Raw genomic sequence first — 21,372 nt, 5'->3', positions numbered from 1 at the left:
GGCAGACCCTTTTGTAATCATAAGTTGTGGTTGTATGGGACGCTTTGCACTATGCGATATTTATACAACTAAGGAGTAGCGTCTTTAAGAGTATTTTTCTTATAAAATCATAAATAGTTTTATGTAGCCAATCATAGTTATTGAATTGTTTACGCGAATTTCACTCATTATAATGAAACAACTTTCTTTTTTAGGACTGGAGTCCTATGGTTGCTGTAAAGTATCCGAAAAAGTTGTTTACTTAAAAAATGATTACTCATAGCTATGTTTCGATTACATATAGTTTTAGCTTATAAATATGAGTAGCTTTGTTTTGTTAGAAAAATACTTTATAATAAGAAAAAGAGGCAAAAATAATATTACATACCTGTTTGTGTACTTGAATCGAAAAATGTGCTGGTTGTCTCCACAGTCATAGTTCCTATAGTACCATCAAGTATTTGCGTAGAAGAGTCACGACGACCTCGAGCGCGCATGCATGCATCATCACTTTGTGAACTTTGTCGTCTAAAATTACGACATCGTATCATTTCTTCGGTTGTAGATTGACGGCGAAAACCACGAGCTATCAAAATTTCTTCAGTCGTTGATTGTCGTCTGAACATTGTTCGCTCAGGAGGTCGTGCGCACGGGCTCGGATCTCGACTGGAACATGAACTTGACTCGGGACTACGTGCTCTACCAACACGAGCACAAGATGCTTGTCTTCTTAAGCGACTTCGTCTACGAGCTGCTGATGGACTTAGTTCACCTCCACCCGCTCTATCGGGACTTAATTGATTTCTTTCTCGACGCGGTCGTGCTGCAGAGTCGGGACTCAAAGAGTCGCGTCTAGCTCTTCCAGCATCATCAGGGTCCAAATTTGGACCTGAATCTCTACGTCGCGTTCCAGGTGGTCCAGATGGATCATCAAATGCTGTAGCTTGTCTTGGTAGTCTAACTAATCTTCTTTCTGGACTAGCAGTTGCCCGTGAGTCTCTTCGAGCTCGACCACATTGTGTAGTGGAATCTCTTCTTCCACCTAAGTTTGGAGGTGTTCTTCCACTAGGTGTTACTTGCGTTGCTTGTGTAGGTTGACAAGCTTGTGAAGCTTGTGTTAATTGTGTAGCATTAGAAGTTGGTGCCGTTGGAGAAGTGGGAGAAGGTGTTACTGCTGAAGTTATTATTGTCGGCATAGTCATCGGTGGGCATTCACCATCTGAGCGAGTTGGTTCATGAACCGTCACGACAGTTACAGCCGGTGGGTGTGTGGAAGGACCTGGATCAGACGATGCATCAACAAAAGCTGGAGGTGCTGGAGTAGGTGGAGAAGCTCTTCTTTTCTTATGAGTTGCAACTACACGTGGCGGTGGAGCCGCTACAGAATCTCTGCGGTGTCGATGACCATCAACAGAATCTCTGCGATCCTTGCCATCACTCGACCCACGTCTCTTAACACGTCGTTCTCTTGAAGACATTATTGTAGAATCCTTGCGCTCCAAATAAGTTGGAAAATCAGATCGAAAATCATGTGGGGTTATGGCTTTAGAATCTCGGCGCTTTGAGGTTGAAGATTTAATACCAGAATCTGCAGAAGAATCGCGTCTTCGACGTGGTGGTGGTTCATGACGTGCCCAGGGTAGAGAACGAGCAAGATCTGCTAAGGTTTCACGTCTTGACAATGGAGCACGTTGTCGTCTTGGTGCATTACTTCCACCTCCTCCCCATTCTCGTAGAATGTCTGTCAGTTGGGCCAACGATGAGCGGCGGCGTCTAGGTCCGCCTAAAGAACACGAAAATTGGCTTTTTAATATGTAATTTTTAATAAATATACTTCATATAAATATTAGTTTTTACACTTAAATATCATACACGTAAAAAATTAAAAAATAAAAACAAATTACCTCGTGGCTGATCTGCAACATCAGGCTCAGGGGGTGAAACACAACATACTTGAGCAGACGAATCTCTTCTGTTACCAAGACGTTGTCGAAGTGTCGTCTCTTCCAATGTGGACCGCGTGAGTTCGTCCCATCCGTTTCCACCAGCCCACACCAGCCCAACTTGGTGGGAAAGGATTGGTAAATTGCAGACAAAGCATATTGCGGTCATCGTCCTGCCAAAAACACAATACAAAATGTTAATATAAAGGCGGTAAGACGTTTTTTTACTAGGAATATGTAGAAAGAAATAACACACACGCTTTATTGTTATGAAAATGTGTAATGGGATACATGTTGGTGACTTGCGGACAGCTTGGTGTACAAAGCGTAAAGCCGCATATCACGCCCTTATTTTCGCATCACCGGACTGATAACTGAACAAGGCGACGCGATATTTAGTAATAACCGCTCCCATGCGTGACGACATAAAATATATTATACCAATAAACTATTGATGAAGCGCTTACTAATTTTTACTACATATTTTTAATAATTTAAACCACGACACTGGTTTTATTTCACATAATTGTGTTTGCAGGCAAACGAAGAAAAACCGACTTCAAAAATTGTCAACTAAATACGCTTTATCAAAGATTACTCCAAAAGTTGTAATCAGATCTCGATGAAATTTAAATGTGACCACATGATAAACATTGGCTTTCGATTAAATTAAAAATCATCAAAATCGGTACACCCAGTAATAAGCTATGCGGATTTTCGAGTGTTTCCTTTATACGGTCGAATTGAGTAACCTCCTCCTTTTTTTGAAGTCGGTTAAAAATAATAAAACTCCTTTCAACACTAATATTTTTGTTATTATATATTTTGTATATGTCTTTTATTTTTGTCTCAGACATATTGAAAAAATATGTAAAAGAAAATATTTAAATACACAATGAAAAAGTGTTTTGAAAAGATTACTAGGATTCATTTTAAGTTTTGAAGATTTAATTGCAGAAATTTATCGCGAAGAGTAGTATAATTGATAATAAAGCGACATTATTGTGTTGTCAAGCGATACGTGATGCGTTGATAAGCTTATCTATTGGCTGTGGGCCTGAACGAATTTCCCCTTGATACCTCTAAGAACGATTTGGTACTGCATGAAGCTGTACCAATAATTGATGAAATGGAAATTTTGAATGTGTTTAATCGATTTGAAATTATCTGTTCATTGAATTTCAAAGATAAGTAATGTAAACAATTTTTTTTTGAATCATATAAGATAAAGATTGATTGCAACATTTTAATTAAAAATAATTTTCTAAAGTCACCTTTTTATTTAGTTTGTTTTGAAATTACTGGTAGGAGCTAATTTTAGTCTCCATATTATCTAAAGTAACGATACAAAACCCTGTTTGCTTCATAAAAAAAATAAGATAAAAATAACCTGTGAAATTAATCGAGGAACTAATTGATTTCTGTGTGCTTATGGCGTTCTATCGCAAATTTTGTGCACTGCTAAAGTTTCTAAGTGGATATGAATGAATGAACAACGACTATTATATTTGAAAACTAGTCATATCCTTGAAATTTACGTAACTACATGAATCAATTATTTTATAATACATATATACAATTTGAATATACTGAATAATTAGATGTTTAATGAATGATAAAACTAAATAATATACGTTATATTATTATATAAATACATTACTATGTTTGGTTTTATTAATGTTATTTTAGTTGTGTTGAGCTGCTGAACAGGGTGAACTTGTCATCGTTAGTAAGTCTGTAATGATGCTGATAATGGTAACTCTTCAATACGAGGAGAATTTTCTAGAGTGCTTGGTAATTTTAGACTAAGACTATTTACAAAGTCTAATTGGTTAAGCATCATGCAAAGTAGCTGAATAACTTCGTAACTTTTTATTAATTTTATGTAAGCTGAATTTATCTGACTGGATCTGAAACTTATGATTTTTCTTTGATGAAACAAAAATTTTGTTCTTATTTCGAAATCGAAAACCCAAAAATGATATTATATTTATTTAATTTAACTTACCTGTTACTGTTGCAAAAGCTCTAAACTTACAAAGCACGCGTCCATTTTAACTTAGAAACACTCTAACGAAACATGTGGCAAAAATCCATAGTGACTAAAATAAAATGAAAATAGCTCTTCTATAAACGCTAACTCAGGTATGAACAATTAGGAGCATGCCTAATGTGTTAATGAATAAATTAGTCATGCTTAATACTAATGCAGGATGAACAATAAAACAATATAAGCTAAATTTATTCCTTTAATAATCTATTTATTCGACAGGTTAAAAAAGGCATAAATCTAATGAAAAATTAATCATCGCTATATACTGAGTTCAAAACTTTTACTTTTTTCTTTTACCACGTCTGAGTTAAATATTCGCTTCTGCTCATAATTAATATTAATACACATACAGTTTATAGATAAATGCCTTTTTAGAGTATTGCGGGTGATAGCTAGCATGCTTGGAATATTTCGGGGGACCTGTAATGACGTAGTCGTGGTGAAGGGGATTGCATGTCGAAAGCCGAGGCATGGGGTCAGGGCGCTAACTCAGGATAATTTCGACATACAATATCACATCAAACACTTTGTACATCTGAAACAATAGGTCAAGTATTATTTTGGTATGTGTCGTGTTTTCATTGTGAGACAAAGATTTCTTCGAGAGTTGCAATAATATTACATTTAGATTTTGTAACTGTTTTAAATGTAACCTTTTAGTAATTCGGGATTACATAAAAATAGGTAAAAGATTTTTTTATGCCTCAAATGTAGGTAAGGTATTGCTTTATAATTAGTATTAAAAATTCTAGAAAATCTATTAATTCTATTTTAAAATATCTATCGATTCTTTATAAGCTATCCTCTCCCTTATACTAGGACTTTATTTATATAACTTCATTGATTTTATACTTTTATTTAAAATTTAAAAAGAAGATAAAACGACTCATTTGTTTTTTATAATATTAAATCGTATCCATTACTGGTAGCGACACAAAGCGAAAAGCGTCTGTGACACTTTTTCTAAGACCTTTCTAAATTTTCACTGAGTACCAAGTATGATCAAGAGATGGCAGCACTTTCCTTACGAGTACATTAGCCATCAATCTGTTTCATGAGTAATGAGTTCTTTGTGTTTTTGTAGATGGCGGTTTTGTTCATTTTAGACTAAAATAAAGTTATCGGTACGGTATGTGTGTACTTTGTTAATTTGACCGAGTTGTGAATACTTTTGTATTACCTGTTAAGATAATAAATATTAGGCCTGACCATAATTGGACCTAATGTTTATGGAATAAATAATATGGGATTACTCGTGCAAATATTTCTCTCAAATTTTAAAACTTTTGATAGAGCTTTCATACAAGACCTCACGCACAATTTCGCTACTTTAATGATGTTAACAAAACGTCTGTTTATTTATTTCTAATCAAAAGCAACTTATATATTTACTTTCATGCATTTAGCTTCAAGAACATAACGAGATTCATATATACTTTCATAATTATAATTTAGTCTTATTCTTATAGACTTTTGATTCTAAAATTTCTAAAACTATGAATTCCGCTTTTTATTATTTCTCTTTGCAGCTTAATTAGGTTACATATTTTTAGCATCAATAAAACTTACATTCATGCGTGATTGCGGATACTTTTTAGAATTTTTAACAATCCCTTTTAATTTTATATTAAGAGCTTACTGGCCAATTTAGTGTTTTTTAAAGCTCAAATATTTAGTTTTGGTGCTGATGATTTGACCAGCAAGAGCATGTTATTTTCTAAACTTAGTTTAATAAGTCATATAACATTTCCTTAAATTCAAGGTAATCAGCCATCCGTTATTTAAAAACGTAACCATTAGGAAGTTGATAATTAACCATAAATCTACTTATACCCACCCACCTAGGATGGATACAATGCGATTAGGGAGAAAGTTATAATACACTAGAATATTGGATTTTTTGGAGGTAAAGTCTCATATTAAAAAAAAAAATATGAGGAGTTAAATCTACTAAGCAAATGATTCGTTACGTTTTTGTAACGCCTTTTATGGCGTTATTTGATTCGTTTATTTATCATTTGATATGGTATTAATCTGTCAGCAATAGCACTGTCGTACGCAATTAGAAAGGAATTTATAAACAACAGATGCAACGATCGCGCCACCTAGCACATCGTTCGATAGTCATCTACCTTCATTTATTATATTACTCGAGTTATTCTGACGTGTATAAAACGAATAGTGCAACCGCCGCTAAGGCAGTCTTGGCTCTGGCTTGGCACGATACATTTGTTGTATCCTGCTAGTAGCTTAACCTAGACTCATTCGATAATTAATTTGTGCATACGAATTAATTGTTACATATTATGGCGGATAACTCGAGCAGTGAAGGTGAGCGTTGATACGTATCCCAAAGGAGATCTCCTTAAGCCTACACCTGGGTCGCAAGTCCTAGGCACTGCTCTGAGTTACTCCCTCCGCCACACGATAGACACATGTTCGGTGGACATTACAATTTCGTTGTAATCTTTTTAAGTACTACCTACATAGTATTGTAAAGAGTGCGAGTATAACCTACGCCCGCGCCCTGCGAATATAGAAAAGGACCTTCCAATTAGTCGAAAGACTACAAATCTTTTCTTAGATTTACAAATAAAAGTAACCAACATATATTTTGCAATACTTCATCAAATTGAGTCCTAAGAGTTATCGGGAAATGGTAAGTTTCTTCTTAATTTTTTTACGAATAACATTTTCATTTTACTATTCTATATGAGTTTGTTGTATATTTAATATTTGGGGAAACCGATGAGAGTGGTTTTTAGTTTTTAAAGACTCATATATTAAAATTATATGAGAAATGTCTATGCCAAAGCCAGCTTTATTATGATAAATACAAAATAACTCATTCATAATATTTATTTAGAACACTTGTTTTTTCCACACAGATTTTTCCTTTTCATAGATATATAATAGTAAAGGAAAACTCTATACAAATACTTTGACGAGTCTTTGCTTTGTATGAAGTAACTTGTGTGGGTTTCATAAGTCTTACTTACTACTAGACCTTAGTGTAGTGCTCTTAAATACTTTAATTGCAACGAGGTTTTATATTTCTATAGCGGACATACAAATTTAGATTTCAACGCTCTTCAATTTGACTTCCAGGTATTTTTCCAATTAATTTTCTTGGTAACGTTCGTCGAGGTAGGTTACAAAATGAGACTCTTAGGACAAAGCCTTTTCACAGTTAATGTTTGACATAACTGCTTTAATTGTAAAGTATCAAATCGGTTGAATGGCTCAAATATAGAGGATTTTATATTTCAGGAAATATGTTTGTTAAAATATTAAAACATATTTCATAAGAACTTGTGTAGTTTCATGATGTCTTTGGTAACAGTATTGTAAACGATGGAAAGTAGAATTAGTGTATGTTTACGACGAACACTTCATAAATTTAGTAATGGTAAACTTATACGTTGACGGATAGTTGGTTTTAATACCTATATGTTTTGTAATAATTGTTAAAGGAGAGATTTAACATGAATACAAGAATAAAACTGTTAGGACAGCTTTTTCCTTTATTAATTTATATATAAACAATTTTAATATTACAATATCAAAATAATTACATCAAAATTAATTGTCTGTTCTTTGATTTCGTTAATTCGATACAAAATTCAAGTATTTAAAATATTTGAAGCTCAAAAAATCCTTTTGAATTTTATAATATCCAAACGGGAACGTTGTCCAATTTAGATTGGTTTTTGATTGATGGGCAGGGGTAAAGTTTTAAATGAATTCCGTTCAGAGCCCTTCCTGGCCCGGTTGAGGCAGTTACTTGCTTTGTCTCTCACTTGATTCGATTGTCCTATTTCTGTTATAAACTGTGTATACGAGTGAATTATAATTTCTATTTTTTTATCAACATCTTATATCACGATGTTTAATCCTCCCCCTCCTACCTTGCCAAGTTGTAGTTCCTTTTTATTTAAAATAATATCCACGTCACAATAACATTAAATTTATAGATAATTTACAAGAAATTAATATATGTTGCTAATCATTGAATTACATCCTGTTTGAATGTGCTGACAAAAACTTAATATAAAAAGTCCGCAGAAGAGTAACAGGCGTTAAAATAGAAAGATTATGACACAAAACATTTAAGAAAAATAAAGTACGCTTTATATTTATCCCTTTATATGATTTAAATAAATTAATAGCATACTTTGGTTTTAGATAGAGTTTTATTTTACTCATTAAAAGAAAAAACGAAAAAAATGAGACATCAAATCTAACTTAGGATTGTTTGTAATTTTTTCCTATTTACTTATAATTGGTATATAATTAAAATAAGGTTATGTAATATTCAAACACTGATTTGTAAAATCTGTTTTAGCCGGATACCTTTTTGTTGCATAAAAACATGTTTGTAATGCCCATTAATTATTAGCTGTAGCAGCATAAAAAATATACACAACATTTCCTTTGAAATATTTTTACCCGAATCTTCAATTTTAATCATCCAGTATTGATATAACCGTTGATGGTAACGCTTTGTGTATTTATTTTTCAAAGGAAACGTTATTATGTTTCCCTAATGTCAATACTGAAGTGTTATTAGATCGTTTTGGAGGGTAACATAACAGGGTATATAACAATGCAATTTACTTTGGTAAGGTTGTATATTGGCAATCTAAGCGTTTTATTCAAATATATCTTGTATTAAATATAATAATTAATTTTGCAGCTTAATTGTCGTCTCGTCTATCTTATTATACAATTTTTTACAATATTTAAAAAAAGCTTAATAGATATTGAAACCATAATAACTTAGTTTTATTTATTATTATTTTTTTATCTTCGACCATACTTATTATTATTACTCTTAAAGTAATTATTACGTAATGAATTGAAAAAAAAATAATAATTTCATCTTATATAAATAATAATTTAAAAAAAAAATCCACGACTTCCGTTTCAGTATCTTGACAAAACAAGTGTTTATACTTATTTACTTAATAAAGAATTAATTCCTTTCTACTGAAGACCTCCACCATTTCCTCTACCCTAAGGTTGCCTGGAAGAGATTGCTCTTTAGGGATAAGTCCGCCTTTTGTAATTATTTCCTACTTTCTTCTTCATAATGAATTCTGCTTTAAACATAATAATGTTTCTTATTTTGGTGTACAATAGAATTATATTATTATTATTATTATTATTATTAAAAAGAAGCGTTTAAATATTTTAAGTATAATGAACATTAAAGTTATTGTTCATAGCATTATTCTCTCTTCATGATTTATACTTAGAGTTATACTTTATTACTCTCCTAATGTGTTATTTAAGTTCAAATTGTAGCTACAGGGTATAATTTTTATATAATTGTCATGTTAAAAGAGACAGATCATAGTTTCGATGTCAGTTATGACTAAAAGTATTCTTAATTATACGTATTTGCATGTTTGCAAAGCGTTTGAATTTCGTTGTCAATGCTTTATTCACACGCGTGCATTTAATATTGTGATTGAAATATTTGTGTGAAATGGAGTCAAATTTAATTTTTTTTTCTTTTTGCATTTCTTCATTTGATATATTAGTTTGTACGTATAGATTTCAATTTTTATTTTAATATTATTTTTAGCGTAAAAATGATTTACTAAAAATCACTTAATAATAAATGCTAGAGTTGTGCTTTCACCATGTAAATGACTGGGAAAATTTCGGAACAATATTGGGTATTATGTGATTTATCAAAAGCATTTAATTGTGTGGAACATAAATCTATTGAGTAGTTTAAGTTTTAAGGAGTTAATAGCAAAGCTCTTGACCGCATTGTTTATTGTCCTACTATTATAATTAATTATGTTTAAATAAACAAAAAAATATATATATAGTCATAACACAAATCTTCTGAATGGGTGCTGAAATTAAGCGTTACCTTGGGATCAATTTCGCGTCCATTTTTCTTTTTAATTTATAAAAAGTTAATTGTGACGTCATATACAATTCCTTTTTACAGGCATATGGTTGGTTTAAAGCAAATAACTCAATCCTAATTACCAAAAAATCCAATATGCGGTATTTGTTTCATTTAATGTAAAACATGCAAATTATAAATAGTACAGAAAAGTTAACAAATGTCGAAAGTATTTTTGTCTATAATACCACAATTTTCAGATTGATTACCACATTTTTAGATTGATTTGAATTAAGAACTTTAGTAGAATACCCATTTATCATTATCGACTGGGAGACTTAGGTCCACAGTATTTGCGGTATGTAAAGTATTTTAGCTGACCGATGTTAATAATCTTAGTTTTGCCTATTTTAGTTATATCCATAGTATATAAAGTTGTCCCGTATGTTACTATGCGGGATGGTGTATTTCTGATTAAAAAATTACTTGCTATTCGCAGTATTCATTATCTTGTAGCTTGCGTTTTCATCGGGATATTTATGATGCTATATTTAATAAATATTATAAAAGTATTACTTAGTTTTATACTAATAATAGTAATAAACTTGAATGATAAAATTGTATCTTCAGCTTTTGAGTTTACCAAGTAAATCTTTCTTTTCGACGGCTAGATATTTGGTACTTAATCTAATAAAATTCAAGAAACGCTTTTTAAATTGTAATTAATTAAAAAAATATATTATTCAGTATAAGATTAAATTGTACCGAATTTAATTTAGTTTTTGGTGTTGTAGATTACCAAGAGCTGTTTTCTTCGGCTTTTTTTCCTCTCAGCCAATACCAGGGACGTTAGATTAAGTAATTTGTTGTCATATTTGATAATGACGATGACATAATAGAAAAGCGATGTCTACCGAGACAGTAGAGATTAAAACAAAATAAAAAATATGTAATTTATTGCATGACACTGGGTGCATTACCTAGTTTGTAACGTACCTAATGTTAAATTGTAGCAATTTTGAAATTTTTATTTGGTTTGCTATTTATTTTTAAAATGTACAATTTTACGTTCGTTAAGTGTGTGTAGTCACTTTATGACAAAATAAATAATTTCATGCAGTACTTAAATTTACAAATACAAAAGAATGCGACCAGTTTTAAAATTGGAATGTTTGATTTTTTTTTCTTATTGCCGGAAAAAGTCTACATTTTGAATAAGTGGTAGTTTCACTGTACTTTTTTTAAAGTTAAATATTTAGGTGCTGATTCAATAAATGTCCAGATTGTTAATTAGTTTATCAAAGACGTTCTATCAATTATTTTTAGCTACATAAAGTCAAATTGAGGATAATTTGATTCAATCTCACGGCTTTGATTTAGTTTGTGTTTATTATCTAAGATACAAACGGTGTCGTGGAAACCAAGTCGTAGAAAATGAAATACGCCAAAAGTTATTATTATAATATAAAAGATATTGTTATAATGATAAAAAAATTATTGCAATAACTGACCTCATCTGATAAAAATAAATGATTGTAAAAATCCTTAACAATGAATCGGTATTTATTACTAAATTTATACTTTGTTTTCTGTTTTAATAATCCAATATATTACTAAAGTACTAAAATAAAAAGCAATTGTATAATCTTGAAATAAATTTTATTTTCTGCCTACGCTGAAAGCTTTTGGTTTCAACTGTAAATTCTTTATTACTAAGTTTCACCTGTGAAAAGCTAACAGGCAAAAGGGATTATTTGCGATACTATTTAATCTACATATTTGTGGTCATTAAGAATTCTATGTAATATATATATTGTTACAAATTAATCAACTTGATTGTTTATTTCTATTATTTTGTCTTTGACTTTGTTGGATGTCAAAATTAGTTTGAATGATATTAGTTCAGTAAATTCTGGGGTAGACGCTTGCGAGAGGTGGGCGTGTAGTTACTAGCTAAATTGCTGTAATATTGTGATTACGTTAGTAGATTGTAGATTTAACGTAGAATCATTTTGTGTTTCTTGTTACAAGGAGTGTAATTTTGAATTTCGCTAGAGCTATCTCGTATTTTGACCGATGTCAGAAAAGGATACATATTGATGGGTGTTCCAATTTCGACGATTCCTTTTTCAATGGGAAGCTGATGGTTGTCGTGTGGTGTGGAAGATACGTTTCTGTGTCAGTGAGAAATTCATTATTAAGTGTTATAAGTAATGAAGTGTTATCAATTAATGAAATGGCTTATTATAAAGCAGAACAATATTTATTTCTCCATACGTGAACGTTTAATTGAGAAAAACTTTTAAAACACACGATAGTATCTAAGGAATGAAATTGCTTAATGTTGTTCGTTACGTTCAGCTCAGGTCGTTCCACGTTAAAGTAAAGGTTTTTTTTAAATAACTTTTATTCGCAGGAAAGAAGTTTGGAAATATGATATACAAACATAGAACTTTAATGTTAGTATATTACAAAAAAGACATTATCATTAGATCAATAAGAAAAGAAAATCTTGATATATAGCTCTTGAAAATACGAGTCATATTTTACACCATGTTTTCGAGATTGGCGGTTAGATAAATAATGGGACGTAAATTTACTCATTGCAAATAAATGCATAAACGCATTTAGCTTGTAACATACTACTGCTGGGCATAGGCCGCTTTCTCCATGTAAGGACTGGAGCTTAATCTACCACATTGCTCCCCTGCGGGTTGACGGATATGTACTATGAGTAACGATCTCTATCAGGTGTTTATGATAACAATCAGGACCGACGGCTTAACGTACTCTCCGAGACACGGTGGGAGACCCACGAGGACATACATCCATACCGGAAAGAAATATTTGTACAAATACAAATATCCATCCCGAGCGGGAATCGAACCCGCAAACCGCCAGTGTTTGCGGAGAATACTTGCTACACTACACCAAAGCGCTTGTTTAATAAATACTAATTAGAATTTAAAATATATTATTTTGAATTTACACTCAACTATAACATGAAATTTAAAATACCCCGTTACCTAGCCCCAGCTTTTGCAACTTTAGCTCTTGTTATCCGAGCCAGCTTTTGTTTCTAATTTACTATATATCGTTGTATCACAGCGTATGTAAATCGGGCAGTCAGGTTACGATTAAGTTTGGATACCCAAATACGGGGTTTATATGTTTAATCGGTTTGTTTTGAATCATTGAGAAGTTTGTATTTAATCTATAAATATATGGAAAAGGAGATATTGCTATAAGTTTAATATTTTGTATCGAAATAAGAATATGTGTTACTGTCGTTCGTTTTTAAAATAAGTCTAAGTCTTACAAGTATATTTTTTATCTATTTATCGTACAAGATATGAAAATAAAAACTTAATAGAAATATATATCATATCTCTGATTCAATAATCATTCATAAATAGTTTCTTAATAACAAGTAAAACTTTCACACATCATGAGAGTCGTAATTTAGTTTTATTTTACACGAAACTTCTAACAGTTATATTTAAATAGTCTGTCCATTCGTTTTTTTTTTTTTTGACAGTTCAAGAACATTTGAAATTAGTGACTCCCTCACATGTTACCAATTCGATTTAAAATAATAGTCAATTTTATTTACGAAGAATTTTAAATATATTTAATGAAATATTTTTAGTTTTAAATATTAATTATTCCTTTATTAGTTATTTTTTTTAAAGTTTATTTGATAAGTTTACTTGTTTTATTTGTATTCACACCCAATTACGTAGCTAGTTTGTTAAATATATAAAGAGGTAGATATGTGATTTTCCAAGTATATTTGCTCATAACTCCTAATATAAACTTGATTAAGACTTTAAAACTATTAACCACCCGTTTTAAAGTTGAATTTCACTAACGCGCATAGTGACATTTTAAGGCAGCCGTCAAAAAATAGATAAATAAATGAGCAGAGTTCTTGTTCTTTTACTCTTTGTTTGAAATGAAATTCCAAGATTACGACTTAATTCCTTGCAAATAATCAATCTTGGAGTCATAAATACTATTTTTATTTCCTTTTTTTAAATTATATTTATAAAAATAATAATTACATGACGTCAAATTATTTTTATCATATAATCGATTTATCGCACTTCGCGAACTGTTTCATAGTCTGTGGTTATTTGTTATGCACAGGGCACTTCATTACCCGTCAATAAAGTATGACATTACTGTAATTTATAGGCTGTCAAAAAGAAAATATTATATAAACGGTTTGTCAAGGTAATAGGTATACTTAAAAGAATAGGGTGTACAATACCTGTCATCTTTCTCGTTTTTCTGTATATCGAATATTTATACATTTAGACGTTATAGAATCCTTGCTTTGTGAATTTAGTTTTCGTATTTGTTACGTAACTATGTACATACATATTAGGTTCCCTTACAAAATTATACTTCACTGTCAAGCTTTGTTCAAAATTTCGGTTTGATGAATAGCTAATTAGGTTACGTCATAGTACAATGAAGTTATATGAAATACGTTTATAGCAATATGAATTTCCTATTTGGAATGCGAATACGTGGCAGGGCTTGTAACAAATTAATATTATTCAGTGCATATAAGTAACGAGAAATAAAACAGGATAATCTAAAATTATTATTAAATTATTACATATGTATTATAATTGTATATGACTGTCGTAAGGTTGTTCTTTGTTTCAAATTACTTTTTTGTTTTTCTAGATATATATGTTTTTTTTATACAGGTTCAATATGGCTCATATAATTTTATGACTGGCCTAATTGGGTCTATTACTAAGCACTTGCCAATAACATCTACTAAAATTGTAAATAAATCCACTGGATAGAATGAAAACATTCGGAGTAAACGTAACACATACTTTTTTATATCCTGACTCTTCAATATACGTCAATCCTATTCGCTTAGACGTGTTGGTCATCGATTCGATGCTCGCACATGAAAAATATTTTGTATAGGCCATATATATAAACTAAAATAGATTATAGTTTTATAATAAATGTCACTTACAATTCTAATAAATATAATATTATAAATTATAAAAATAAATAGTTAAGCTATATTTAACAGATAAATTACATTAAACTAAAAAAAAAAAACCTTAAGTATATACACATAATATAATAACTAAAAAATATTATTAAAAGGAGTCCCTTTAGGCAAGGTTCCGAAGATACTGGCAGCGTTCCCCCTTTGAATAGCTAGACTAATTCTTTGTCCGAAGTAGCTGCCAGCTCTTCGGTCTCCTGTGACGTCGACTAACCTTTTTGCTATTTCCTTAAATAGTGTTATAGCACCCCACGGACCCCACGGCCCAAGGGTCTCGACACCGAATGGGACAAAATCATATTCGGAGCCTAGACCCCTGTATTTGTCTGCTTTTGTTTTTTCAGCCGCTTCACAAGCCGCACCAGCTCTGTTGTTTGTTCCATGTAGATGGGAAGGGGCTAGCGTGTCTGAACAGGTTGCATCCCATACCAGCACCCGACCCATCTTCCATGGAATCAAACTCATACCGTCCGGTCTCTTGCCATCGTCTCTTGCAATACCAGTCGGCTCAAGTAGACTTGGCACGTTTACGGTGGCAAGGGACCGGCGTATGATATCGTTAAGTGAATAAGTGAAGCCATATATATTCGTTATGGTTTGAGTGGTTGTGGTTTTTTAGTGTGTCTGTGTCTATGTGTGTGTTTTTGCACAAACAAGCAACAAGCCAGATTCACATCTTACTGGTGGCCATTGATTATGAAACCTTTTTAATGGATTTATTAAATACAACACCTACTGTATTGCCTATTTACTGTCCGCAAAAATTGTATATATATATAGTTGAAGTTATTGTTATATCGTAATTTGATTGAAGAATGATTTTGACTTTAGTATAATTCAAAGCCATCCAAGCTTAATAAAGACAACTTTCGCTTCAGTGCTCTCCGATCCTACATTAAACATTGAATTCGGATCAATGTTCAGTTCAACTACTGCCTCTAAAATAACTTGTTTATTACAAACGGTTTCACAGTCAAATCCAATTTCACATTTACCTTTGAAATTTCCATTTTGAAATTTAACGGAGTTTCACTTCCGATAATTGATACAATTATAATGGAAATAATTTTAACTCATTTCCTATTATTATTTGTTTAGTTTTAAACAAATTTTATAAAAAACATTATTGATAATAACATTATTTTATTATTTTACTAAGAACTAAGAGGCCTTTTTTAAGTTCAATAGGAGAAGATTCTCAATTCGACTGTATATATTTTATGCGTGTTGCTTCGTATTTTTTGTAGCTTTACCAATTTTGAAAAAGATGGTGTTTGTAGTCTGGTCCCATTGGAGTAATCCCATTAAATTTGAACGAGTTCTGTTGAGCAATTTTTTAGTTATTCTGAATAATGTTTATTTTTAACCAACTTCAAAAAAGGAGGTGCTTACTTAATTCGACTGTATATTTTTTTAATGTATGTTCTGGGATAGCTTCGTCGTTTATGAACCGATTTTGATAATTATTTTTTTGTTGAAAAGGAGATATTCTAAGGGTGGTACCATGATAAAAAAACCAGGATCTGATGATGAAATCCCAGAGAAATTGAGGGAAACCCTTGAAAATCGTAGTGGCGACTAGTGCGTTTGTTTATTTTGTTTCGTTTACTTACGTTGTATTACTAGTCGATGTAATTGAAGTCGGTTTTTTTAGTTTGCTAGCAAACACAATTATATTATATTTGTTGATATAAACCAAAGTTGTTTTTTTGTTTGAGAACAAATATAATTAAAATTTAATTTTATTGTTTGTGAAAATGACGTAAAAAAATATTTTTGTGACTTTTATAAAAGGTAATACGAATGGTTCAAAAGATAGTGACGGGAATAGTGGCATTGCGTTGTTTAACCTACAAACAAAGGTATATTCAATTAAGTATTGGTCAAAATGTGTCTACGTCTGCCGAGCTTGTTGCTATGTATCGCTATCGCTTATATTAAATATTATTGGTCAGGTTAATAAGTAATTATGACAGACTCTATTTATCATTTAGTTCGGTGCATCTCGACTTTTCAATATATCACAGTTGCATATGATATGGTGGATGATCTTTTTAAAATAATAAACAGCGAAAAAACTATAAAAATTCAATTGATAGAACCACAAAGTGGCATATCGGTAAATGAAGGAGCTAATAGATTTACAAAGAGTGCAATATGCATCGGTGTACCTTTTACTTTAATGCTTCTTCGTGTTTTGTTGAATCCACATTGCCCAGATCAGTTTCTGTAGTTGCCTTACGTCTTGGATTCGGACACATACCTATAAATTGATTTTTGTATCTTATCGGTAAATCCAGTTCGCTGAAATGCACCGAATGTAATTTAAAAGTATACGTACGAGTATATTACAGCATTGTACAATATGTACGGATTCGTATACGTGTGCCCCCCCCCCCGTGTCACAGGGGGCCAGAATGGTGTATAAAGTTGTTAAATTAGCGTAGATAGTATTACATATTTTCGTAGGACTTATGAGGGCTGGATCGTCAAATTGACGAAACTATTAAGTATTTAAATATCTTCTTGTTACAGTTCAAAGATAAGCCTTATGATATAAGTATGTAATAAAGAAGGTATTCTAATAAAGGGTTCTGTTGAAATTCTTTGAGTGCGTAATCCTTAAAAGGATAGATAGTTGATAGCTACATAAAATGTGATCCTAATTTTTTAAACATTTTTGATACTTTTTCTAAAAAAGATATAAAGTGTATATTTATGACTTAAAATTAGACGAATTTCCATTTAAAATAAATGTTTTAAAACTAACTTGCATTATTTATTATACAAAAAAAATCTCCCATATACCTTCATACATAAACTTCATTAATTTCAACGACGAAATCAAATTGATAATGTATTCAACAGAACAGTTAACAAAAGAAGGTCATTACAATACAAATACAGACCAAAAATAAAAAATCAGCGAATGTTTGCTGAAAGTGAATTCAAAATAATGAAAGATTCCATTCGTTTTTGATTTGTGTTGAATGTAAGTAATATGAGCTTGTTTAATTAAACTCGGAATATTCGAAAGCATAGAGAAGGCAGAGAATAAAGCAACGGGTTTCGTTTTTCGTAAAAAGAGAAACAAAGTAAACGGTGTTTTTCGATGCTTTATAATTTTTAACACAAAGGAACAATATTAAAACAATGTATTTTAAACAGTTGTATTTTAATTTAAAATTCTATCTGTTCAGTATTCATTTTTAAAAATTTGTTAAAACTAAACTTGAGTATACTATTGGAAAACATGTGTAAACTGTCAGTCTGAGTTCTACAAAAATTATTCTTCTACATTTTTTATATTATTCCTTAATACGAAAGGATTAATATCTATGTAGGACAAAAGCCCCTAAAATTAATTAATTAAATTAATTAATTAAAAAAAACTATTGACCTCTACGGATCTAAATCCCAGACAGTCAAATTAATTCTCGTTATAAATAAAGCTTGCTTTATCTGCTAAACAAAATCAGTAGTATTTAATGTTTTGTCTAAACTAGAAAATTTCGGGTCTCAACAATATGGCATATTAATCAAACGCGAACTTTTACCACACTGTTCTGGTAAGTTTGATTTTTCGCTAACAAATTCGGCAACAGCTCTATTAGCCTTTTTTGTGAAGCTCCTTAAAAAACGCGGGTAGTACTAATTTGCTATATGTATACGACCATGTCTTAAAAGTTAAAATATCAACTCCTAAATATTTGAAAGTTCAAATTGTAATTACCATGTAGCAATAATTATGCCTTGTCCTTCTCCTACACGGAGAAAGAAGATATTAGTTGCCCTTCATATTTTCACGCTATAACTCAACTACATCGTTTTAATTTCTGTATTTGTAAAAATTTCGATTATAATTTGTTGTCCGATTATAATATGTTGTGATGTTCTAAATATCTAGCTATCTGTGTACCAAGTTACATTACAATCATTCTATAATGTTTGCGTGAAAGAGTAACAAACACCCAGCCATCTATCGAATACGAGATTAATTAATAAAGATAAACACTATACTGTGCAATACCTCAAATTTAAATCCAATCATATTTGATAACGTAATTTAAGTATACTTATTTATTAATTCTATTACTTGTTCTAAAATTTCTTTCCACGTAAACGTTTCAGCTTAGATTGAACATTAAATGTTAGTTAAAAAATGTCGTCCTTTAGTAGCTTTAAGTTTGAAGTACCTTGAAGTCAGATAGTATTTTGTTTTCAAACATTACATAAGTCTTATGCTTTTGTAGTCTCGTGAAGTGCTATTTATTCCTTTGCTGCAGGGTAGCCATATTTATTTTTGTCTATTTCAACCTATTCTAAATTCGCCATTAGTAGTGTTGAAGGTACTAAATATATTTTCAGTAAAATAAATGTTCGATTATGCGATATATTTAAATTCGTTGAAAGGGAAGTAAATCTGTCTAGCTAACCTTTATTTCAGTGCCTATTAGTCAAAATTATCAATAAAAACATTTCAAGTGTTGTGTTTATTGTATCGATTATTTGTTATTCGTGTATGCTTTTTAGCTGATTTGTTAATTGTTAACTGTGGGAAACTTTATTGGTTTGTGTATTAGCTGTATAAGTTTAATAAATTGTTTTATTGTTGTAGTATTTGTTTCCAAAATAAAATAAAATAAAATAAAATTTTCTACATCAATTTAATTGTATAATATTTGAAAAAAAAAAGAATTATCATGTCAAGAGATCTGATGATTGACGATGTAAAGAAACTTTTTTAAACTTTAGGGAACATTGTTTAAAAGACCAAAAACTTATTATGGAAACTCTCCTTAAATAATTTCAATCGCCAAAGAAGCAGCAGAAATATTACATGCTATCATTTATTTATTTTTAAGGCAGTTAACAGAATGGCTGTGTTTTATGTAAGAGTTTACTGATAAATAATGAATGAATTCATATATTTATTTATGAAATAAAGACCACCAACAGAATTACACGTAAAAAATTATTACTACTTTAATAATATAGATAATACGACAAAAATGAGGCGGAAATTGAGCCCACGATTCTAGAGCTGAAAGTAAGATGTAAACTGCGACATCGAGTCAGTTAACTTAATGTACTGATAAAAATATTAATAAAAAATCTGGGTCCCTGTATTATGAGGAAGACTGAGTTCACTTAACTTTATGAAAAATTCTTAGACATTGTTATTCAACGTTTGCGAACCGGATAGACCGGAACTTTGTTAAACAGAGTTGTAAAGAATATTTGACATAAGTTGGGCCTTGATTATGTTCATTCTGTGTAAATTTCAAAAGTTTTTGCTTATATACAGACATTCTTAATACATCCAAAGAAAATGGTGTATTCTAAGTTGATATTGATGCAAAATTCGTCCTAACTCGTTTGCTTAAATAAACCACCCCAAAGGAACAGTGCCACCATATTTGTTATTTTAAAAATCATAAATATTGATATTAATAGTTTTTCTTATAAACTTTAAAAATATCTAAGATTTTATTTTTGTGTTACCCACATTAGGAACTCTAAACATTTTTGAATATCATATCAAAAATTGACCGCTCCAGCGGGGTTCGAACCCGCGTCTCCGACGTACCGTGTCGGCGCTCTAGCCAATTAAGCTATGGAACGATACACCCGCTCGAGCGAAATTTTCGATATGATAATTTTAAATTACGGTTTAAGCGAACCGTGGCGCCGTCTATAGTGAGCTCTTTACAGAAACCCGTAACTATTCAAAGTTTCATATTACAATGAAAATCTTTGACAGGAGACGACACCGTGCTATTTTTAATATCTAAGATTTTATTTTTGTGTTACCCACATTAGGAACTCTAAACATTTTTGAATATCGCCGACACGGTACGTCGGAGACGCGGGTTCGAACCCCGCTGGAGCGGTCAATTTTTGATATGATATTCAAAAAAACTTTAAAAATGTCGTAATAGCCAGCAATATAAATTCCTTCTACAGTTGTTACTAAACATGTACGATATTAATGTATAACAAGAACGTTATTAAAATTTACATAAATATGAAAAATAGCAAAGTGCATTAAAATTGTTTAATTAATTTAAGCTATTTCAGGACTTAAAATATGTTTAAGAGTATTCTAGATTTCTTAATACTATATACGTATTGATGATAAGTAAGAGTCTATTACAAAAAAAAAATCTTAGATGCAGAATATAAGACAAAATGATATAAATAGTGTATTAAAAGCTGAGAGTTGGAGTATTTATTAAAAAAAATTATCATAAAATATTGGTATCAAGTATTTGAAATTTGTATTCATTATACAAAAGTTTAAACTATTTCATGTTAGGAATCATATACGCACACATATGTACGTAAGTGCGAAATGAAATTTTCATTGAAATTTAGAAAGACGAAAGATGCATTATTTAAAAAATATATAATTACGAAATAAATGTTAAGGTTACGTTTAAAACAATTTTTTATTTTGTAAGTGCTCATTTTGGATTCGCTCACA

General features: G+C 30.9%; 1 protein-coding gene across 1 annotated transcript in view; it reads right to left on the bottom strand.

The window, feature by feature from the left end:
* The window catches only part of LOC123661238, a 104,685-nt gene extending 100,255 nt beyond the window's left edge, over positions 1–4,430 (bottom strand). Inside the window, exons 1-3 of the mRNA XM_045596224.1 lie at positions 4,396–4,430; positions 1,884–2,095; positions 368–1,762 (exon numbers count right to left, since the gene is read on the bottom strand). Of these exons, the coding sequence (XP_045452180.1) occupies positions 368–1,762; positions 1,884–2,095; positions 4,396–4,430 (1,642 nt within the window). The remainder of the gene's footprint in view (positions 1–367; positions 1,763–1,883; positions 2,096–4,395) is intronic.
* Between the last annotated feature and the right edge of the window lie 16,942 nt (positions 4,431–21,372).

This window comes from Melitaea cinxia, chromosome 16 (assembly GCF_905220565.1).
Source record: "Melitaea cinxia chromosome 16, ilMelCinx1.1, whole genome shotgun sequence".
NCBI lineage: Eukaryota > Metazoa > Arthropoda > Insecta > Lepidoptera > Nymphalidae > Melitaea > Melitaea cinxia.
This window is presented reverse-complemented; position numbering and strand designations above follow the sequence as displayed.